This window comes from Botrytis cinerea, chromosome 1 (assembly GCF_000143535.2).
Source record: "Botrytis cinerea B05.10 chromosome 1, complete sequence".
Taxonomy (NCBI): domain Eukaryota; kingdom Fungi; phylum Ascomycota; class Leotiomycetes; order Helotiales; family Sclerotiniaceae; genus Botrytis; species Botrytis cinerea.
This window is the reverse complement of record NC_037310.1, coordinates 1,629,307-1,652,615: the sequence shown is the minus strand read 5'-3', so window position 1 is coordinate 1,652,615 and position 23,309 is coordinate 1,629,307. Positions and strand designations below refer to the sequence as shown.

At 42.9% G+C, this 23,309-nt stretch overlaps 7 protein-coding genes across 8 annotated transcripts; 4 read left to right on the top strand and 3 right to left on the bottom strand.

Moving 5' to 3' along the window:
• The first annotated feature begins 529 nt into the window (after window positions 1-529).
• On the top strand, window positions 530-1,815 carry BCIN_01g04530 (hypothetical protein). Its single transcript, XM_001547233.2, has one exon. It carries the CDS (start codon window positions 584-586, stop codon window positions 1,607-1,609), a length of 1,026 nt encoding a protein of 341 aa, XP_001547283.2. The 5' UTR covers window positions 530-583; the 3' UTR covers window positions 1,610-1,815.
• Window positions 1,816-2,709: 894 nt separating this feature from the next.
• Window positions 2,710-4,147, top strand: BCIN_01g04520 (hypothetical protein). The gene has a single exon (XM_024690472.1). The coding sequence runs from the start codon at window positions 2,810-2,812 to the stop codon at window positions 4,019-4,021; it is 1,212 nt and encodes a 403-aa protein (XP_024546241.1). The 5' UTR covers window positions 2,710-2,809; the 3' UTR covers window positions 4,022-4,147.
• Window positions 4,148-4,465: 318 nt separating this feature from the next.
• BCIN_01g04510 (hypothetical protein) lies at window positions 4,466-6,759 on the bottom strand. The gene is made up of 3 exons (XM_001547231.2): window positions 6,186-6,759; window positions 5,653-6,131; window positions 4,466-5,602 (listed from the first exon to the last, which is right to left on the bottom strand). The coding sequence occupies exons 1-3, from the start codon at window positions 6,481-6,483 to the stop codon at window positions 4,622-4,624; spliced, it is 1,758 nt and encodes a 585-aa protein (XP_001547281.1). The 5' UTR covers window positions 6,484-6,759; the 3' UTR covers window positions 4,466-4,621.
• Window positions 6,760-7,042: 283 nt separating this feature from the next.
• Window positions 7,043-9,534, top strand: BCIN_01g04500 (hypothetical protein). The gene is made up of 7 exons (XM_001547230.2): window positions 7,043-7,596; window positions 7,647-7,866; window positions 7,914-8,011; window positions 8,065-8,185; window positions 8,247-8,631; window positions 8,686-8,816; window positions 8,882-9,534. Exons 1-7 carry the CDS (start codon window positions 7,344-7,346, stop codon window positions 9,381-9,383), a joined length of 1,710 nt encoding a protein of 569 aa, XP_001547280.1. The 5' UTR covers window positions 7,043-7,343; the 3' UTR covers window positions 9,384-9,534.
• A 486-nt stretch (window positions 9,535-10,020) lies between these two features.
• Window positions 10,021-14,350, top strand: Bcmsh6. Of its 2 annotated transcripts, XM_024690471.1 has the most exons (5): window positions 10,021-10,479; window positions 10,534-10,581; window positions 10,640-10,805; window positions 10,855-13,262; window positions 13,317-14,350. In XM_024690471.1, the coding sequence occupies exons 1-5, from the start codon at window positions 10,132-10,134 to the stop codon at window positions 14,034-14,036; spliced, it is 3,690 nt and encodes a 1,229-aa protein (XP_024546240.1). In that variant the 5' UTR covers window positions 10,021-10,131; the 3' UTR covers window positions 14,037-14,350. The 2 variants fall into 2 exon arrangements, with proteins under 2 accessions (XP_024546240.1, XP_024546239.1); XM_024690470.1 differs by having other exon boundaries at window positions 10,021-10,581.
• A 1,212-nt stretch (window positions 14,351-15,562) lies between these two features.
• BCIN_01g04480 (hypothetical protein) lies at window positions 15,563-17,762 on the bottom strand. Its single transcript, XM_024690469.1, has 2 exons — window positions 16,871-17,762; window positions 15,563-16,804 (listed from the first exon to the last, which is right to left on the bottom strand). Exons 1-2 carry the CDS (start codon window positions 17,393-17,395, stop codon window positions 15,959-15,961), a joined length of 1,371 nt encoding a protein of 456 aa, XP_024546238.1. The 5' UTR covers window positions 17,396-17,762; the 3' UTR covers window positions 15,563-15,958.
• A 1,413-nt stretch (window positions 17,763-19,175) lies between these two features.
• Window positions 19,176-23,072, bottom strand: BCIN_01g04470 (hypothetical protein). The gene is made up of 9 exons (XM_024690468.1): window positions 22,473-23,072; window positions 22,377-22,408; window positions 22,221-22,324; window positions 21,986-22,173; window positions 21,727-21,936; window positions 21,351-21,676; window positions 20,568-21,298; window positions 20,161-20,515; window positions 19,176-20,105 (listed from the first exon to the last, which is right to left on the bottom strand). Exons 1-9 carry the CDS (start codon window positions 22,495-22,497, stop codon window positions 19,383-19,385), a joined length of 2,694 nt encoding a protein of 897 aa, XP_024546237.1. The 5' UTR covers window positions 22,498-23,072; the 3' UTR covers window positions 19,176-19,382.
• Between the last annotated feature and the right edge of the window lie 237 nt (window positions 23,073-23,309).

The window sequence follows — 23,309 nt, the reverse complement described above, 5'->3', positions numbered from 1 at the left end:
GTGAAGCATATCCTCTCGGCCCCGAGGGACTCCCATGGGGTTGTACTCGTACTGAGTGCCGGTCGGATTTACCCCGGATATCTTAAGTGCCGTACCCGCAGTGGATGTTGATCAGCGTTTGTTTTTATGGGTTGGGATGGGAGGATGGTGCTTGGTGCTTGGTGCTTGGTGCTTGGTGATTGGTGTGCAGGTTTGAAGTTGTTGTGTTTGGATTTTGGAGAAAATTTGGGGATAGTGAAGTTGTGATGGTGAGATAATGAGATGTGTATGGTGAGGATAGGTGATGAGTGAGGATAAATTCTAAAGCAGTAACGCGACGGTTATTCTAATGATGACGATATATTGCATGGTGCATGATGCTTGATGAATGTAGAAGGTGGGGTGGACATTTTGCTTGTCTTAAAATATCCTGGACACTTTCATTCGTTGAAGACAATAACGTCGGCGAGATCTTACTCCGATTAAAAGTCACCCCAGTTTGTAGCCAAAGAACCCTAGTATTATGGTTCTAGTCTTGTATATAAATCATGAATGATTCCTATCAAGATTTCCAAGCCAGTTCTTCGGATTTTCAAATTTCGCAATGGCAATTTCCCTTGGTAAATTTCTGCTTCTGATCTTGGGCTTCGTAGCTCTTGCCAGAAGTACAACGTTATCCAGCTTTCACGAGAATGATCCCGCCCCTGGTGGTCTTGCATTCAAATACCCTTACCCCGTGCACTTCTACCATTTCACTTCGCAACAGCAAAATCTAACCATGGCTTATATGGATGTTCCTCCCTCCAACACCACGTCCTACACCGGAACCATCGTCCTCCTCCACGGTAAACTCTTCTGCGGTGCAACCTGGAACACTACCATCCGTGCTCTCTCCTCTATCGGCTACCGCGTCGTCGTTCCCGACCAAATCGGCTTCTGCAAATCCTCAAAAACAATGCACTATCAATTTTCCCTGCACCAACTCGCCACCAACACAAATTTCCTCCTCCAATCCCTCAACATCACTTCCGCAATCATCATGGGTCATTCCATGGGCGGCATGCTATCCGCTCGCTACGCGCTCACCTTCCCCTCTCAAACCCAGCGTCTCATCCTGGTCGACCCCCTGGGACTCGAAGACTGGCAAGCTCTCGGAGTCCCCTACCAACGACCGGACCTCACCTTCGTCACCGAGCTCGCCACTACCTACACCAGCATCATGACGTATCAGAAATCTACCTACTACGGCGGAACCTGGGATCCCGCATACGACGAATGGGTCAACATGCTTCTAGACGAGTATACAGGACCGCAGGGTCGCACGTTCGCGTGGGATATGGCGTTGGTGACGGATGCGGTTTTTGTGGAACCCGTGGTGTATCAGTTGCCAAATTTGACGATGAGGAGTCTGCTCGTGGTGGGGGATTTGGATAATACGGCGATAGGGAAGGCGTGGGCGCCGCCGAGTGTGCAGGCGTTGATCGGACATTATGAGGTGCTGGGGAAGCAGGTGGCGGCGAGGGTTCCCGGGATGGATTTGGTGGAGTTTGAGGGGTTGGGTCATAGTCCACAGATCCAGGATTTTGAAACGTTTTGGAAGGCGCTGGAAGAGTGGTTGGGTGAGGTGTAGGTGTGAGGGTGAGGGTTGAGGGGGGTGGGAGATTATGGGGTTGTGTATGTTTTGGTCGATTTTCTCTGGTGTGCACTGCGAGTGAGTGACCTCGTGGGTGATTTCTACCGAGATCTATAATTTAAAGTACGAAGTATTAGAGATGTTATGTTATCGAAAGTATATACTTTCACGATTTGATAAATCTATCATTGGAATGTGTATTAAACGCATTATTTTGAATCCTGGATTTTTCATTTCTTTTTCCTTCTTCTCTCTTCTCTTTTCCTCCCTCTTTCTCTTATCTCTCTTTTATATTTTATCGGCTCCGAGTTTTTTTAATTACTTGAAAAGAAAAAAAGGAATTAGGTACTCTCCCTACCATGTTATTCAAAGACTTTAGAAGGAGTGTTAACCCTGTATTGAGAAGATCAGATTTGGAGATTGGACAATTGCATAATTCGATCTACGTAGTATAGATCTTTACAGTAAGTAATAAGTATGCGAACCCCTTTGTTAAAAGATTGATATGAGGATTTGATGTAGCGTTTGAACTGAAATGCTGTTTGACTGTAAATGGTTTATGTATACATAATCTGGTGGTATAAGTAACTACCTAGGTAGGTGATTAGAAACCATCTTGAGTATATTAATTCCTTTTAATGTAAACCTTTGGATTTTTTCAGGAAGGGGGCTGTCTTTGTCAATTCTGTTTTGATCGGTAACGGATAGCTTTCATGCTCTAGAAAGTCTAAAGGTGTTGCCGTATAAATAATAGCTATTATAGTCCAGAATCTACGTTAGGGCATGAGAGTAATTTGCCGAGAATTCTATTGTGCTGTTGCTGTTCACTCGGAACGTAGAGTATTAATTAATTATTTTATATATAGTGATTCACTTTTTCCCTTGATGATAGACTTACTGCTTCCCATAAATGTAAAATTGGGAGAACAATTACTTTGTTCGGGAATTGGACCAGCATTTAATTAGCATGAATTTGACAAAGAACTCGTCAACGCAAACGTCAATTAGCCGATTTTCTTTTCGCTTGTAAAGACACGATTCAAGGTACAAAGAATACCTTCTTCCGGTGGAGTTCCCAATAGCTGTATCTTCTCTTTGAGACCTCAAATCTTAACTACTTTTACTTTGCTTTAAGTTTTTGTAAGTCCTGGGTAATTCATCTTATCGGAAATATACGCAAAATCTTAAACAGTCATCATGAGTACCATAGGAATACGCCAACGAAGAGGAGAAAGTTCCACGTCTGCTTACTCTACAGCACGCCTCAGTTTCGGAGAATGGCCAGAACCATGGCAAGAAAATTCTCTAGTGCCGGGTGGGCGGGAAGAAACCTCAGAAGAAGATCAAGGGCCCGCCGAAACTCCCGATCCTCGTTCGGATGTCTCTGAATCTTCCTCCCATATTTCTACGGGCGAAGAAAAAAGACGCGAAACAGAAGGGAAATTCGTAAGATTTGCTGCGGAGGAAGCTCTTCAACAAAAGATAGATCTCAATACGCCACTTGATACCGCTGGTATCCCCGACTCCAAAGCCCATAAATCCACACCGACGCCTAGAACATGGACAGAAACAAGAGAAAATAAATTCTACGTCTACAAAGCACCGCAAAAAGTAAGCTTTATCAAGCCCTGGACCTGGCGATTTCCCCGCTGGAATTCCACGTCGACCAAAACAACAAAGACGGTAGGAGAAGGACACTACCATGCCCACAAAGAGCGTCCCAGACAGGCTCCCAAAAATGTTCCCAATTCCAGCCTCCTCATGTTCTGGACGTGGAATTGGCAAGCTCCGAAACCCGTATCGTGGATTCCAATTTACCCGTCCTATCACCCCGAGAAAGACGATCCGGAGCTGAAAATCTTCATTGCGTATAAATGTGGGCATCGTTTTCCTACACGCGTGATTTCCGGTCCTTCCTGGACGGCCTCTTCGCCCTCATCCCCCTACACCCCCAACACGCCCACCTTCCCCAGAAGCGGTAGCACAAGCGGACATCCGCACATCATTCCGCTCCCTTCCTTGAAAATCGAGACCCTTCGTGCCGCGGCACGACAGGAGGGAGTCAAGAACATAATCTCCCCCGAGAACTTTATGTGTCCCAATTGTTTCATATGGTGGCAATTCTACGCGGGGTTATACTCTACAGTAATTATCTGGGCTGTCCTTGGGTGGTACTTTTGTTTTGTATGGCCTTATACGTGGTGGGCTACGACTGAGACAGGGGAACCACAGAGATATGTATTTGTTGCTCAATTTGATAATCATCGTGAAGGATCTTATTCCGGCCAGGCAATGGCAGGGCTTTTGACGATGATTTTCGTGGTTTGGGTGGGGATTTATTGGAAATCTATATTGAAGTGGGTGTGGCCAAAAAAGAGGGAGGAAGTGAATTTTGTGACGAGACGATAATCAGTTTTGTGTAATAGGAATCTTTTGAGTGCTCTACATCCTCTGCAAGGTCCACATCTAGTTATACTTTCTGTATTCTTTAAAATTTGACACGGAAAGCTTGAATGACTGGATGACTAAAGGCCATTATGGAGGGGGGGGGGAATATTTAAAGATCATATTACTGCTCGGTAAAGCCGCCCCAACTGACAAAACAGCTCACACAACCAACCGAATCACCTTTTCTATGACTTCGAATTTAAAATTCTATTCAGTGGAATAAATAGACTACATCATATTTGATAGTCGAGCAAAGGAATCTACTTTATTTTTCTTTTCTACCATGAATTAACCAAAAAAGCAAAGGAAAAAAAGAGTAACTGTGACTAAACGATCCGTTTGCACTTCCACATTTATTGCTTCATTTTCACTTTGAGGGAGAGAGAAATTTTTGAGAATTGGAATTGGTCGGGGAAATTTTGATTGCTGGAGAAGAGAGGGATGTGTAGAATTTTGACCTTGGTTTGATTTTGATTTCTCGATCCCACGCCTTCGTATTTTCAAGTGATGAAAAAAAGTAATATGTACATAAACTAACAGAATTATGCCTACAAGATAACATTATAATTCCCATCTATCCCCATCTTCTTGGAAAGCAAATACTTCCTGAGGTCCCTCGCTATCTACAATATATCCCAGCTCACATTTATCGTACCTAACTACTCTTTCTGCCATATCTTCTGCATAAAATGTATCGAAGCGAGGAGATAAGGCGTCGTCAAGGGTTCTTACGTTTCTAGCTGGATGTAATACCGACCAAGGTTGTACGCATGTGTTACCTTTGCAGGATTTTGTTACCATAAGAAGAGCATCGAGGCGGGGAATGAGCTTGGGAAGGTTGAGTTTGCCGTGCGTGGAAGAGCTGGTAATAGATGAGGAGGGATAGATGTTGTTTGTTTGATGAGGATCGGTAGTTAGATCGTAGAGCTCGTGTTCATTGGTACACCAAACTGAGTAGTAGAGATTATGGCTATCGCTAATTATACGCAGAGCTTTGTAGGTGTTATTGGGACCATAGTAGACGATCTTTCCATCGTCGAGAGAAAATCGATGGATGCCTTCAGGAAGTGCTTTTCCCCAGAATTCGACATTCACGTGTTCCTGTCTAGTATTCTCGGCATCTTTGAGTCCTTGTGGATCGAGGGGAATGACGCTCCCGTCTAAATCTTTTCTTTTCCAATCGCCATTTGCAATCTTGAGGATCGTAGGAGCAAGGTCTGTGTGCGCGGTCACAATACTTGTTTCCTCTCCTTGTGGAACTCCAGGACCACGTATGACGAGAGGAATGTTGATGTCTTCCTCAAATCCACATTCTTTTCCTGGAGCTAGACGGTGTTGAGAGATATGGTAGCCATTATCGGTAGAGAAAATAAAATAGGTATTATCAAGGATACCATAATCAGTCAACCGGTCAACGAGACCTTCAATAAGTTCATCTACCGCTTGGAGCGTCTGAAGACGAGCTCGGTAGAATTCATCGTTGTATGCGATAACCTCGTCAGTGAGTTGGTCTAAATGTTTTATCCATGAGGCTCCGCTAGGCTATGTGAAAGGGTTAGCTTGAGCTTCCTTCAATAAAACACATGAATCACCTTATCCGGATTAAAATTAGCATTCCTTGGTACTTTTGCACCAGGAAACAAATGCTTGTGTCTCTCAGCAGGAAGAGGGGTAGTCATCAGAACTCCCTCTCCGGGCTTAAACGCAGCCAGGTCAACATTTGCGTGAGGGGCGATTGGCGCTGCGACCAAAAAGAATGGCTTTCCAGATTGTACTCCTTCATCAAGTAATCCGTATGCCTTTTGTGCAAGGACATCTGTTGAGTATTCGCCCTCGTGACTTACAGGAGGATGTTCGTTCCTTTGGAATGTGGAATTGTAATATTGATATGTAAAAGGGTCCAAAAGAAAATCAGACGACGTCCACCCAGCTGGATGGGGGTTATTCCAATTGCTCACAGTGTGATGATTAAAAAGTTTCCCCGTGTAGAAAGTGCTGTATCCAGCATCTTGAAGCCAGACTGGAAGATACGCATCATTGAAGCCTTGCTCAACGAATTTCTGATATCCACCTAATCTAATACATTAGCTGCCGGGATCTCCCAGAAACTGAGGTGAACACTGACCATAAGGAGGTGCTACATCCGTCACATTTGTGTTATGGGCATTCTTGCCCGTCCATAATGTGACTCTTGAAGGACAACATATTGCAGTAGTACAATAATGACGCTTGAAAAAAGTTCCTTGATCAATTACATGCTTCTTCAGTAAGGGCATAAAATCTATTGATTGCATGTGTAGGTCCTGATCATCTGTCAAAACAAGCACTATGTTCGGCCTTCCATCGTTTTTTTGTCCATTTGGAGCTTGCGTGGCAGCAGAAACTGTAGCAAGTCCTAGAACAAATAGTGGTGACACTTTCATGCTGAATTCGTTCTGTTCCAAATGTTTTCTGTATGGTCCCTTCTCGACATTCGAGTGAGAAGAATCGATACAACGCCAATTGAAGGCTTTGAGATGAAGTCCGTCATGATAAGTTGCGGTTGAATCTATTATATCATGGGCCCACCCACATTCCACATCTCGCTGTGGAGTACGAACTCTTCACATCGGAAGTGGAGCTCAAGTCTCGCGCCGTCAAAGAGTCCGCAGCAACGGGTAACTGGCGTCCTGGCATATGCTTTTGGGCTGGGGATTTCCTAGCGATACAGTTGTGAATTAGGGAGAATGCCCCGCTGTTTTAAACCCCCAGAATCATTTTTCCATACAAAGGGAAAAAAGCCCCTGCAAATTTGAGATATGACATTGAGTGATTACTAAAGCAGCCTCAACTCTAATGTATGGCGTGAGATCCGTGCCTATTTTCATCATCAAATTGCGGGGCTTTCAGGGTTGATTTAGCAGGGTGTTTCCGCTCATTCAAGCCTATCTTGTGATAAAAACTTCATGTGCATTTACTCCGTACATCTCTCATTGGGAATTCGGGATTTTTGGTTGATTCCCGCAGCCATATGTGAGATCCAATTTCGGATACTTGATAAGGTGGGATTTTAGACAAAATGATGAGCTTTCAAATTTTCATTCCAACCGGGACCGAGCCCCTGGATCTGTTGCTGACGGTCCAGTGCCTTGGCTTGCGCTGACAGCGAATTGAGTCAATGCCTTGAAAACAAAACATTAGCCGGTCTAGGCAGTTTGAGAAATCATTTATTAAACTTTGACGTCCGCCATAGCTTGAATCATAAGAAAGAATTGTTGTTGGAGATAGTATCGGATACCAAAATATGGCACTGCATGAGAGAGATACTGTTCCTAGAGATGATTCAAGTCAAGCTTCGTCCAAAGATGCTGATTCGATAAAATCGTACTCGGAAACAGATTCATTACTTTCACCAGTAACCGCTGCTTCTACTCCAAATTACAAGTCAACCGCAACTTTTCCAGACGTAGAATCTGCACAAAATGATCAAGTCCAAGACGAAACCACGGGAAAAGTAACGAGGAGCGCTGCTATCATAATAAGCCTTCTGCTGATTGGTAAATATTCACATCTCCTTCATTGACTTTATTTGTGCTTATTTTTCCAGGTGTTTTTATATCATACGCAGATGGCACGCTTGTTCTTGCAACATATGGCACCATTGCTTCCGAATTTCGGGCACTGGGTGATGCCAGTTGGTTAACTACTAGTTATTCATTAGCGATGTGTGCTGTCCAACCCCTTACCGGCAAGATTAGTGATATATACGGAAGAAAACCAGTTCTCTTGATATCATACGGGTTCTTCGTGATTGGATGCGTTTTGACGTAAGTAAGTTTCAGAGTTTGGAGATATTGTACTGATGTTTTGAAAGGGGGCTTGCACAAACAATGTGGCAAACTGTGATGGGGAGAGTAGTCGCTGGTATTGGGGGTGCGGGTATGAGTGTTATGGTCTCCGTTCTGATCGTTGGTGAGTGATTAGAGTCAGGTTTGAGTCTTCCCACACCTTTCTAACGCGCTCAGATCTTGTACCTCTCATTCATGTTGCCGCGTGGAGAAGTTATGTTAACGTCGTTGGGACGATTGGAAGGAGTATCGGTGGACCCATAGGCGGACTGCTAGCAGACACGATAGGGTGGCGTTGGTAAACTCTCCATTCTAGTCTAAACACCTGATCGTATCCATTCTCTAACAAACAATTACAGGTCGTTCATCGGGCAAGGGCCTCTGATGCTTTTCGCCATTGCTTTAGTAGCATATAAACTTCCAAGACAATCATCATCTGACGAGCCCATCCAAGCCAAAGATGGGCCTTCGAAACTTCGACGAATTGATTTTGTTGGAGCATTCTTGCTAACTGGAACCATCGCTGCCTTTCTCGGCTCTCTCAGTCTTGGAGGACAAGCACTACCTTGGTCGCATCCTACAGTCCTTGGGTTGTTGTTGGGATCTGTTGTGCTTGGCGCTATATTTGTGACGTATGAGGTCAAAGTCGCTGCGGAGCCCATATTCCCGCCCGCACTTGCGATCCAACGTGATGTAGCAGCATCTTATGCTATCAATGCGTTGCAGCTCGCTGCACAAGTTGGCGTAAGTCATTCTACGCCTTCTATTTGCGATGTGCTAATCACTAACCTCGCATAGATGATGTATTCCGTTCCACTCTATTTTCGTGTGACACAAGGTAGCTCTAATACTACTGCTGGGCTTCATCTCTTCCCCGCTGTCTTTGGCAATACGATGGGTGGTCTCCTTGCAGGCTTGCTAATTACTCGGTTCGTTCTTTGCCCATTCAATCACTCTTACCATTTCATAAGTTTGGTATACTAATAATCATCAGCACTGGTCATTACAAATACCTTCTGATCTTCTCTACTATCTCATCTATTTTCTCCTACACTATGCTTCTCACAACATGGCATAGCAATCACCTTTCTCTCGTAGGATCTCTCTCTATATTTCCAGGTGGTTTTGGTCTCGGAATAACGGCTGCTTGCGCATTCATTGCCCTTACCGTTTCTGTTCAAAAGAGGGAGATGGGTATGGCAACCGCCGGTATGTATTTGATGTCTAGTATCGGTATGGTTGTTGGAGTTGCCTTATGTGCTGGAGTTCAAAACAGTGCTTTGGGAAAAGCGCTTGTAGGGTTAGAATTAGATGGGAATATAGTGAGACAAGTGATGGAAGATGTAGGAAGCGTGAAAGACCTACCAGGAGATGTCAAAATTCTGGTGATAGATGCCTATGTAAAAAGTTTGGGAGCGAGTCATGCAGTGAGCGTGGGACTATCAGGTTTGGCATTTTTGATAAGTTTGGTGGTTAGAGAGAAGAGCATCAGATAGACAGAAATCTCCATGTTCACCTAGGTATATACCCATTCATGCATTTTGGTTCGCCTTTGTACATATCATGTCACCCTGACCAGCCGCAATCACATTTTCGGCTATTCTGGTAATGTGATGATGTCTTCAATACATATGTTCTTTGGCTGCATATTAGACTTCATAGAACAGTGTCATGAGAAAGACTTCATACTCCAGAGTATTCCATCCCATTTAAGACCAAGGTCAAAAGCCTGAGCTTTGCATTCTTTGTCAGATTACCAACCGCACACTAACTGTGAGACAAAATGGATTTTCATTCTGACGTTTTTACATACAGGGACCAAAGATATCCACTAGGATATGCTGAGAGAAAAGATGTAAACATTAGAGAAAAGGTTGACAGGACGTAAATGGACTACCATGGTGGTCATTCCAACCGATATGACTTTCTAAGCATTGTCAGGTGTAACTTTGCAGATTGATCCACGAAGTAAGAATTTATCAACCTTTTTAAGTAAACCAATTCTCGACGTTTGGAGTGATGATGAACAGCTCGGGGTTGTCAAATTAATTAAGAGTTGGCACGTGCTTAATCTCGCGGTTTGTCGCGCTAAGCCGCGTTGCGCGTCTTCCACCTATCACTTTCATTTCGAGCGGCCCGAAAACTACTTTTTTTGGAATACATAATTCATAACACCAAATCCTTCTCAACTCGATTTTTTTAGTTGATGTTTTATAGATTTTAGTCTTACGCAGTTTATCCAATATGGTGAAGAATACAGACAATGAGTCAACCCCAGCTCGCCCTCCCCCAACCTTGAAGAAACAAAACTCAAGCATAGGATCAAACAAGAACCAAGCATCAATCCTAGGATTCTTTTCGAAGAAACCTGCCACCACTCCTACCCCGAAAGCTTCCACAGGCTCACCCAGCGGTGTTTTACAACCCAATGGCTCTGCCAATAGTGCAAAGTCTACACCGAAACCCAGCAGCACCGTGAAGAGACCCCAGTTTCAAAAACCCATCCAGAAGAGTGCAACTCCAGTTCCAAGTAGTGACAACATCGAACCAGATAGCTCACAAGAGAATGAAAATGGCGGTATTCCAACTGAGGTAGACGGTTGCTCATCTTCGCCCCCGGCGGCTGCTAAAGGTGTTGCGGAGCAGGTTGCGGGCATCAATGGTTTAGCTTTAACAAGCAGTCCTTCACGAAAGGCATGCGCTTCCCTTCTGCAGATGAAAGTTCTCTCAAGCTAATATACTTATTCACTAGGCTGCTAGGAAGGTAGTCAGCTATGCCGAATCAGACGACGACGATGAAGATGTAACTCCGAGAACTACACATCGAAGAAAAGGAAAGAAACCTATGATTGAAAGCGATGATGATGATGAGGATACATTTGTTGGTGACTTAGATGGCGCTGATGATGATGATGATGGTCAGTCTATTATATTTGGATCTTTTCAGCAGTAACTTACAAATAATAGATGAGATGGATGATTTCGTTGTCGATGACGATTCTGATGGTCCAAGCAAATCTTCCAAAAAGAGAAAGCGTCCAACATCCACGGCATCATCTCGAAAGCGGACCAACAACTTGCCGGCCCATTCCTCTATCGATGACGATGAGGATATGCAAATACCAGAAATTTCAACAGCTCAACAATGGAAGTATGATCCAGATAATATTCAACCCCGACAGGCCAAGTCGTCGAGCATTTCGAGAACCCCCAATTCCAGCGGAAAGAAATTCAAAGAGAAGGCATCCAAAACCGACCCAAATCAACGATATGAGTGGCTAGCGAATGAACGGGATATTGATCGCAATCCTCCTGGTCATCCTGATTATGATCCTCGTACGCTATTTATTCCGCCAATGGCGTTCAATAACTTCACACCCTTCGAGGCGCAATACTGGAAAGTAAAGCAAAAGTGCTGGGACACTATCCTTTTCTTCAAGAAGGGTAAGTTCTACGAATTATACGAGAGAGATGCTACAATCGGACATCAGATATTTGATTTGAAACTCACCGACCGCGTTAATATGTCAATGGTCGGTGTACCGGAAATGTCGTTACAGCATTGGGCAAACCAATTTCTTGCTAAAGGCTACAAAGTCGCTGTTGGTGATCAGAAGGAATCGGCTCTGGCAAAAGAGATGCGCGAACGAGAAGACAGCACAGGCCCCTCTAGCAAAGGCAAGAAAGCAGATAAGATCATTCATCGAGAACTATCTTATATTCTTACTGCTGGTACCTTGGTTGAGGGTAGTATGTTACAAGGTGATTCGGCAACATACTGTGTGGCTATTAAGGAATCCACTACAAATGATGATTTACCAGCATTTGGTATCTCATTTGTCGATACATCAACAGGCCAATTCTTCCTTACCGAGTTTACTGATGATGTAGATCTGACCAAATTTGAGACCTTTGTAGCCCAAACTCGCCCTCAAGAGTTGTTACTGGAAAAGTCTTGTGTTTCGACCAAGGTGCTCCGTATATTGAAAAACAACACTGGCCCGACAACCATTTGGAATTACTTGAAACCAGAGAAGGAATTTTTGAGCGCCGAAAAATCCCGCCGAGAGCTAGATTACGGTGGCTACTTTACTTCAGCGGACGGTGGGAAAGAAACTTGGCCTGAGGAGCTCGAAAAGGCTAGAGACAAGGACTTGTTAATATCCGCCTTTGGAGCTCTTTTCCAGTACTTGAAATTCCTTCAGCTTGAGAAACCTCTACTTACACAAGGTAACTTTTCCTGGTACAATCCTATCCAAAAAGGTACAACTCTTGTACTTGATGGGCAGACCCTTATCAATCTCGAGATCTTCTCTAACACATTCGATGGGAACTCTGATGGTACCCTCTACACACTCCTCGATCGTTGCACTACACCATTTGGAAAGCGTTTGTTTCGACAATGGGTGTCGCACCCTCTTTCTGATATCAAGAGGATCAACGAACGTCTTGATGCTGTTGATTTTCTCAACAGAGATAACGAATTGAGTCGTTCATTTAAGTCTTCAACATCTGCGATGCCTGATCTAGAACGTTTGATTTCTCGTATACATGCTGGTTCATGCCGACCCGAAGATTTCGTAAAAGTATTAGAGGGTTTTGAACAAATAGAGTATATTCAAAAGGACATCTTAGGAAAATATAGTAGCGGCGATGGCATCTTTAATCGTTTGGTTGCGTCAATACCTGATCTTGCTGAGCCATTGCAATGGTGGAAGACTGCATTTGATCGAAAAAAGGCAAAAGAACACAAAATTCTTGTTCCTGAGAGGGGAGTCGAAGAAGATTTTGATGCGAGTCAAGATCGTATTGAAGAAATCAATCAGGAGCTGGCATCATTATTGAAGAAATACCAAAAGAAGTTTGATTCAAAGAAGGTAGAGTTAAAGAGCATTGGCAAAGAAATCCATCAATTGCAAGTACCAGTTTCTATCAAGGTACCAAAAGATTGGAAGGTGACATCCGCTGCATCTGGTTTCAAGCGTTATTACTTCCCAGAGCTTACCAATATAATTCGAGACCTTCAAGAGACCCAGGAAACACATGGTCAAATAGTCAAGGAAGTGGCAAGCAGATTCTACGCACGTTTCGATGAAGATTATAAGACATGGCTCCAAGCTGTGAAGGTTGTGGCACAGCTTGACTGTCTTGTCAGTCTTGCTGCTGCGTCTTCAGCTTTAGGTACTACGTCCTGTAGACCCAAGTTTGTCGACTCTGAACGAAGTGTAGTTGAGTTCGAAGAACTTAGACACCCTTGCGTTCTACCGAATGTTACGGACTTCATTCCCAATGATGTTCAGCTTGGTGGTCAATCGCCTAATATCAATCTACTCACTGGTGCTAATGCGGCTGGAAAATCCACAATACTTCGAATGGTATGTCTCTTGTTTTTTTTGCATAAAATAAACATGCTAACAATCCACTTATAGACATGCGTCGCAGTAATAATGGCCCAACTAGGCTGCTACGTACCTGCTAAATCTGCAACTCTCACACCCGTTGACCGTATCATGTCCCGTCTAGGCGCTAATGACAACATTTTCGCCGCCCAATCCACTTTCTTTGTCGAACTTTCAGAAACCAAAAAAATCCTTTCTGAAGCTACACCCCGTTCCCTTGTCATTCTTGATGAACTTGGTCGTGGAACTAGCAGCTACGATGGAGTGTCAGTTGCCCAAGCAGTTCTGCACCACGTCGCATCTCATATCGGATGTATCGGGTTCTTCGCCACACATTACCACTCTCTAGCCCTCGAATTTGATTCTCATCCTGAAGTTATCAATAAACGTATGGCGATTGAAGTCGATAATGAATCAAGAAGCGTTCTGTTTTTGTATAAACTGGAGAACGGTGTTGCTGAAGGTAGTTTCGGTATGCACTGTGCGAGTATGTGTGGGATTCCACGGAAAGTGGTTGATAGAGCGGAGGTGGCGGCGAGAGAATGGGAATTTACCAGTAGGCTTGGAGAAAGTTTGGAGAGGGCGAGAGGGGAGAAGGGGACTTATTTGCCGTTAGGTGTTTTGAGTGATGTGGCTTGGTGTTTGAGGGAGGCGGGGGCGAAGGGAAAGGGCCAGGAAGCTGAAAATGAAGAGAGTGGAATCAGTGATAGAGGTCTGGATTGTCTTCTGAGAGCAATCGAAGCTATGTGAAAGTAGCCCAGGCGAAATACATATCTTATGCTGTGGGATCTATAGCGAAAGACAAAGGGGAAGGAGAGCCGATTGCGTGCAATTCATTGCTCATGAAGGGCTCATGGTAATCAATGGCAGGCAGAGATACTAGTATGACAAAAGATCGATTGAACAAACGGATAACGTAGGCGTTATCCGGAATGAACGTGCCTATTGAAGGAGGATGTGTTTTGTATGTACAGTCAATGATTGATTATGAAGATACCTAGCTAGTCGTTGAGCAAATAATGGTCGCTGTTACTCACCATCTGATTTTACAATATCTAGATTCAATTCTCTTTCCTGTGAATTCTCCTTCAATTGGGAGACTATTAGGAAATGTGAAAACGGAGCGTAATTAACGAGATGGAATCGTTGGATCTTCAGTCCCAAATCCATTATAAGTTCGCAAGCATCTAGGTTGAATTTTTAGATACTAAGTTCACATAACAGAAATTCTCGATACCCAATGAACAATCAACCATTCCATTCCACAACACAATATTTATTACTTGGATTTATAAATCTATCGGTTAACATTTTCGGTTAAAAAAATCTACCCTCCCTCTAGGATCCTAAATCTTCATCACTATCCTATTCACCATCCAAGTAAAAGAAAAGTCCTCGGAGTTTCGAATTTCTAGAGAATGTAAACACGCAGCTCTCTAAGAGAAAGAGAATACAATTGATTATTTTATAGAACAATTCGAGTATTCTTCACTTTACGGTTAGTTTAATATGATGTAAGTAATATTCATCTCGTTTATACTTATCCTTTCCTCTACGATAATTAATTTGTGTGATTGTGATTGGTCTATATGCTGCTGCTTGCTTATATGTATGAGTAATTATCCTATCCTATCCTATCTTATTTATATAACTGGATGGATTCGTTTATAATCCAATGGAGATTTGTATACATATATAGATCGATAGATGAATGGATGGATGGATAGATAGATAGATACTTCAAAATGCAATACTAGAATATTGAAATTGACTGGATAGATAGATGTAATCTTATAATTATAATCCTAAAAGTAAAAGAGAAAATAAATAAATACATAAATAGATAGATAGCATTTCCCAGAGATAAAACAATAAATAGATGAGAGAGGATGAATTCTCAACGCATATACTCTCTCTCCCCCCTCCCCCTCTCAAATTATAATGATTCCATCCCATCCCATCCCATCCCATCCTATATCATCTATTCTACATACAAAGACACAAGTATATATTCATATCCATATTCATATTCACATTAACAAATAAATAAACCCAATCCCGATTTCCAAACATCGTCGAGAGATATATTCTACATATAAAATAATTACAGTCCATCATATCCATATCTCATATATATCAGAGCCCCAACTTATTATTATTTACAACCCTGATAGTCTCAATTGTATATATTATAGGTAACCAACCAACCAACCAGCCAGCCAATCAATCAACTAAACTTCCTTGTGCATACATATCTACCTACACATCTACACATCTGCAGAATCTCAAGGTTAGATTCTCAATACTTTGAATCAACTACTTCTGTACCACACACACACACACACACTTCCTCTCATTTTGACCTCCCATCTTTCCTCCCATGCATTCATTCATTCATCAATCAAATCCCATCACAACAACACAAATTCCCGAACACAAATCTCCAATATTCAATCATTTAAAAAATCATCAAAATTCACAAATACTCATTAAATTAAATGAAACAACCCAATTCATTGTTCTAACTACCATTCCAAAAAAAACAAAAAAAAAAGGCCAGGCTTTATATCTCGTTGTATTAAGGGTATCCATCGCATCCATCATATCGTATCATAGCATCATAAGTATCAATCCATTGTCCTTTAACTCATCCCACATAATCCCCATCTCTATTACTTCCTCTCCTTACTCTTTCGACTCCTACTACTCTCTTCTTCCTTCCTAATTTCTTTCTCCCTCTGTCTAGCATCTCTCCTCGCTTTATACCCATCACCATCACTACTCCCGCCACCCTCTTTTCTCGAACCCTCCCTACTCAACTCTCTACTCCCCCCCTCACCAGGAGTAAGCCCCTCCCCCTCCGCAAGCACCCTCCCATCCCTCGCCAACCTAACCTCCTTCCCCCTCTTATAACAATACCAAAACACAAACAACAGTACAAAAAGCGCCAAACTAAGCAGAACATTCGTTCCCATAAAAGCCGGCCAGCGCAATTTCAACGCATTGACAATCGCCTTCAACATGCCCACCACTGCACCCGGCTTAGTCACCAGATCTTTGAGCGACGAAGGTGTCAGGAGAGACTTCGCAGCAGCGCCCATCCCGCCTGTTTGCGCAGCGCTCGCGGCATTCGCAACACTGTGAGCTTGGGCTTCTGTAGCGACGGCCAGGAGTTCAGGAGCGAGAGTGGTGGTGACTTTTTGCGGGAGTTGCGTGATGAGTTTTTGGAGGAAGGAGGGGAGAGAATCGTAGGATTTTGAGAGGGTTCCTTGGGAATCTTCTAGGAGATGAACGAGGTCATCGTAGGCGGTTGGGACACCATTTATGAGATCTTTGAGAATGAAGGTGAATTTTTGAACGAGAACGGTGGAATCGGGGGAAAGAGAAAATGCGCGGTTGTTGGAAGCGGTTAGAGAGAGGTCATCGAGAACTCGGGATAGGTCGTCTTGTTCTCGTTGAGCTTCGGTGTCGGAGATGTTGGGATCTGGTTGAAGACCTGTAGCTTTGGCGTCCTTTTCCTGGAAAGGAGATGTTAGTTGTTGGTTGACAGAATAAGAGAGAATTGGATCGATGAAATAACGTACCTTTTTGCCTCGATTCAAAAAGCTTAATCTCTTCCACTTCTTGGCCACTTTCTCAGTATTATCATCAATTTTCTCTCCTTCCTCGCTCATCTTTTCCTTTCCTTTTCCTGGCGCTGCACCCTCATTCTCTCTTTCGACACTCTCTCCATCCCCCTCCCTCAAAATCATCTGCAGCTCATTATTCCTCCACTCTCCTGCCTCATCACCCATTGTTATTGCCTCATTTCTCCTTTCACTAGGTCTAGTCGGTAACGTAGGTTTTCTCTGCGGAAGCGGAGGTGGAGTTCCCTCTGCACTTATAAATCGATGCAAGAAATATTCATCCTCCTCGTTAAGAATTGGACTTGCGCCTCCTCTTCCCAAATCTGCAGATCGACTTCTGACGGTATTTAAACGACGTGGTTTTGAAGAAGTTGATGGGGAAGCTGGATTTGGTGATGCTAGAGGAGTGTTGGAATTGGAAGCTCGATCTTTCTTCTCGGCATTATGTTTCTTGACTTTTTTGTAGGTAAAATATTCGAGCATGATTGTGATTCGATTATTCTTGTTGTGTGTTCTTGGTGTGCTGGGTATTGGGTGTCTTTTATCTTCTTGAATCCAAAGATATGAACGTATGAATGTGTGAATATATGAAGAAAACCTTTAGAACAAGTAGAGTAAGTTATCGTATCGAATATAAGTTCCAAAACATGGTCACAATCCAGGTCATACCTCCCTCCCTTGTGCAACACACGTTTTTCTTTATTCACCACTCATCTTCATTTGCGACTCGCCATACCATCCGTACTTCGATCCAGCTCCAGAGATTCGGCCCCAGCCACACGTCATATCCAACAGGGATACGTTTGAAACCCTGCTTCGCGCCCAAGCGGCGGTTTGATGTTTCTTCTCCATCGACGTATCACATGCTTTCAATTCGCTGTCAATGGAGAGACCGATACAAGCCACCCAGGCATCCCCTCCATTCTCAAGCCACACATACATAGCATAGCCACATTTGTTCAGCGTAATATCGTCCCAACACAACGATCTTTTCTTCAAGAGAAAGAGTTCTGCTACCCAACATCCCAACCGAAAGAAAAATCAGAGAAATCAGAAGGAGAAAGCAGAATGTAATAGAAGCTCACTCCAGCTAAAATCTAAAGAAATAACTTCCAGAACGCCAGGTTGATGGTTCGAGCCCATCCGCATACAGACACGTGACATGACAGACAATATTACAAAAATTCAATTACCCCACATTTCAAAAACCATCCTTCAAAACTTCCAAACCAAAAGCAACCCATCTTTTGAACCACCATCAAAAAAAAGCAATCCATTCACCAACAAGAAATGAAGGTGAGTTAAAATGCAAAAAGACAAGCTCCCTCGGGTGGGCTCGAACCACCAACCTCTCGATCACGTGACTTGTTACAGATAACAGTCGAACGCGCTAGCCAATTGCGCCACGAGGGATTATTGTTTGTTGAAGAGCACCAAGAATTTTAAAAATATATACAATAATCCATCCACTCCACCACAAGCTTTTTCGCACTTCCACCATTTCTTTTCTTTCACCGGTGAGTGAGTGAGTGTATGAACTGACGTATGGAATCTACTCAACTATCGAATTCATTTATCCTTCATTTGTTAGATTAGATGTAACATCAAAAATCTACGCATCTTTCCCTCCGTAATTCCATAATTCCATCTCTAACATAAGGTTAAACGAATCATCCTACCAATCACAATTCCTTCCCAAGATACACGAATCGACATCAGATACAATCGAATCCATCTTAACAGTATCCTCTCTTCCTCCTTCCCTTCCTTCCTTCCTTCCTGGTGTTCCAAGCAATCTCAACACCCAAAATTCCCCTCGAACAGCCAGTCCTTTTTGAGACGTGCAACAAAAGGGAATGAATGGGATGATTTCAATCACGTGTATGTATCATATCGTTAATGGATGGTTGGAATATCTCGTGTTTTCTTTTCTTTTCTTTTCTTGTGAGATCTTACTTGCTATATTTTTTTATTAATTGATTGAAGGTTTCTAGATGAAGAAGAAGAAATTACACATTTATCAATAAATGTCATCCTATTTATCATTGTATAACTAATAAATTACCTCGTCTCATTTGTTTGTTTATTTGTACTTTTGTAAGATATTATTTGGTAGGTTTACATAGATAAGAGGTACAATTATACATTTCCATCTATGTTATGAATCTTCCATTTCATTAGTCGTTCCTCCTTTTGCATATTCCCATTCAACTCAGATATTCAGTATCGATTATCTAGCACATGATGTGAAATTTACTTGGTATGCTCAAGAGGAATAAAACTGGTATTCAAAATTCGTAGTAGTGAAATGGTATGATGACTATCCAAGCCTACACCTTCCTCCTTCCATCCTCCTCCGCCCAGATCGCATGAATCATGCCTGTATATACAAACTATCGACTTGATCAAGATTTCTCGACTAGCATTAAGCTTCACACTACCACCATACATCTCTCAACCTCACACACCACTACCCATGACCATTCCAACCTCCCAACCCCCCTCCCTCACCACCATTCTCACCATGTCTCCACATCGCCCCTTCATTTTCACCCACGCCCCCCATCACCGCACCAACCCCATTCAAATTAACATTCGATCCATCCCCATACGACCACGGACTAATCGTCGGAAAAAACCAACTCCCATCTTGCGGAAGCAGAGGTTCTTCCTCTTGACTTACCAGATCTTGCGGACTGGCATGTGGATTGGACAATGTATTTGTATATGTTTCCGAGTGATGTGAATTTATATTTTGTTGATGCTGATGCTGATGCTGATCCGAAGAGGAAAAGTAGAATCCGGTAGCGGGGTGGGATGTATGTGTGTAAGCTTGTGAAGAGTAAGATTGGGATTGGGATCCGAGTCGAGGGTCTATAGATGGATCAGGGTAATCTGAAGGATTGATAGCTTGGTGTTGCTCATCAATGTCGGGGAGATTGGTAATGTGTAGTACATGAGGACTTGATTCATAAAATGGGGGAGATTGATGAGCAATTTGTGCTGCTTGTTGTCTAATGTAGTTTTGGTGTATAGATGTAGGAATGTGTTCTGGTATATAACTCGACGAGTTGGATTCGAATGATTGTATACCCGTTGAAATGTTGGACGGCGGTGGTTGTGCTGAAGAGAAAGGAGATGCTTGAAGATTTGCCGAGTTAACAGGTGATACCGGAGATCCTGGATCTTGTACCTAGAATCAATATTAGTTCTCCAGAATCATTTCAAAATCAGATCGCCACTCATACCTCGGAGAGTGTCTTGCGACTCTCCAACTCCTCTGCCCTGTAATCTTCATCATCCGAGTAATCACTTTCTGTATCCGGTTCTTCATTATTACAGGATCTAGCTCGTGATCTCTTAGTGAGTTTCGGAGCTCTACGTTGTGCCTTCTTAACATGTTCCACGGCGACACGGTTGATTTCTTGAAAGATTGGTACTGATGGGTGACTCTCCGCTGCGCCTTGATCTTCAAAGCTAGATAGAAATGATACTACATCACTCATTAATTGAAGATCAGGCTGTACTTGTGGCTCAAGAGGATGTTGAAGAATATTTGCAAAAAGAGTAACACATGCTGCAAGTGCATTGTAAATAGACATGCTAGTAATTATATGTTAGTGTGAGATAGAATCCAGACACATTTCAGACATACCGTAAAACATTTCCTTCTATAGGGTTTGATAGTCTTGTACAATCTTCCAATAAATTGATCGTTCTCCTTGCTGCATTAACACATATCGCAGCGCTGGCATATACTCGTGGATTCAGTTTCCAATCGAAATCATTTTGGGATTTATCGCCATCATCATCGTCCATGGAGCCTGGGCCACAATATAATGATGCTCTATGAATGGTACTAAGACACTGGTAATAACCCCATTGCATACAAACAACCGAAACTATATGATGTTCATCGCATTTTATAGGGTGGCCCGGTCGAACTTCAATTGGAATAGTCTCGCACCATTGCTGAAGTTCATCATCTAGCACTCCAACCATCTTCAGTCTCTCCGTTTTCGATTTGGTAAACGATTTTGCAGAGTATAGTCTACTGTATACTCGACCGTGAAGTAATGATAAAGTAGCATTATGACGAAACGTAACAAATCTTCCCTCGGCGTTCTTTGGATATTGACTTGCAGGTGGTAAGTCCACCCCAATATCTTCATCATGAATCAGTGATGGACGACCTTGACGAATGACTATGCCACGTTCAATCATGACGGCAATCCAGAAAACGTTGCGTCTTTGCTCTATTTCAGCCTCATCAAGGCCGGAATTGGACATGTTACGATGAAGGCCAATGGTTTGTGCAAGTCTAATCGCTGCTGCAGATACAACAGAAGATGGATATGGATCTGACAGTGTGTCTAGAATGAATGCCTAATATGAGGTTAATACGTTCCATAATACATGCTGATGGAGAGAGAGTTACAAGTCCAGACATTGCCTGCACAGCCATGAGAGAAGGTGGTCCAAATTGCATATCAACAAAAGTACTGGCTGCGTTCCGAAGCCATCTCCACCAAGCCATATTCTCCAGTTCTTCAGGCCCTGTAGACTTTGTAGTTTGAGGCGTTCGAGGCGAACTTCCAGGCAATTCTTCTTTGCGCATGATCGTAGCAAGAGCAAAACAGATGTTGAGACACGCATACCAAGCAGGGTCTTCTGAACATTTGACCGGATATTTGCGTGAGTACCGTTCCATAAAGGTCTTTCGGTCAAATAGAGGCCACGTGATCATCATTCTATCAAAAATAACTAAGAACACCAATTACTTTGTGTTCATAAGAAATGAGCAATAAACTTACATTCCAAGGCCTTATCTGCAACTTCCTTGGGTGGAAGCGGCTTGTGTTGATCATCAGGCATCGCATGCCATATTGACGAGGACACAGAGTATTGGTTCATTGTTGTAAAGTTTGTAGAAGCCATGAAATTTGCAAAATCGTTATTTCCAGTCAATTTGGTGATAAGTTGAAGACCTTCTGGTGAAAGCATGGAGAATCCAGAAGCAGCACCTGATTATGTTAATGAGAGAATTCATCGGGAAATATGATCTAGACTTGCCCCTAAAGTTTTCACTTCCGCTATTACTTATAGTGAGCGCAGAGAACTTTTCAAACATGCCGGCTTGATCGGTTATCTCCTCTGACATCTGTCTTTCAACACCAGAGGCATCAATACTAAGCCCTGAAGATGTCATAGCATACTCCATACGTTTCAGCCTATCTTCTAAGAGAGAGATATTATTGACCCTACAAACCAGTTAGATATGTTGATTACGATTCAGATTATCTCATACTTCTTTCTCTCTCTCTTTTTCCGCTCCTTTGTCGTGACGGTGCACTCCATCTCCCGTCCATGGCAACGATTGCATTTTCCTTCCTGATCCCATTCGCATCTGATCTGATGATCATCAGTAAGATGTGGAAAACAAAGCGACTTTGATCATGTATACCTTCATTCGTTTGCATGCATCACATGCAGTTCCTATGTCCCAATCAGCTGACTTTGCTCGAAATACGTAATGAATAGATTATTAATGAAGACTAACGGTGTCTGGGTGTTCTGGAATCCATGTCATAGAAGCTGCAGAAGCGGGAGATCAACTCTAGGAATCTCTCAAAATCTCGGGTTTAGTCTTGTGTCAGGACGTTGTTGACCCCTTTCGAATCGGTGGATTCGAAAAGTCGTGAAAAGACCGAGCTAATAAGGAAAGAGTGCCGAAAAATAAAGAATATATGGGTAAATATGTGGGTAGCTGTAGACCTTTTATTGTAACTTTCCACTTGAGCTAAGCAAAGGAAGATATCGATGGCAGTAGAGGTCATGAATATTACCAAAAGCACTCGGATAGACTTCTTGACCTTATCCGAGTCGTTTCTATCAGATATTCAAAGTCTTTCTAGACACCTCCACTTGAGGCTGAGTAGGGGCTCAATTTGACACTTTCTCGAAGCTTAACGATGAAGCGGCAGTAGCCTTGCTGGCCGGCAAGCTAACATCTGGGGAAAGGAAATATATTGGTACAAGGGGGTATATAGAATCGAAAGGCCCTATTGTTGAATATTATACTCTTTACAAAATCGAATGTCACTAACAAGTCTTTTCATCTTGGTTTGAGGATCAAATAAAGTTTTCCCTATCGAATTCCAGATGGGGAACTGGACTAAAAAGCTAACACGTTCCCAATTGTCGTAAGCGAACCACTACTTAAATAGGTTGGTGGAACGGAATTACAAGGACTGTGTATAATTACAGGGGTATATACTTTATTGAAGGGCTCGGTTCTCTTTTCTTTAACACAACATGAATAAGTTTAGGGGGTGTTGATTCAAGTTCCTGTACTCGAGCAGATGTATAGACAGGCAGTTGGATAGCTAGGTGTATA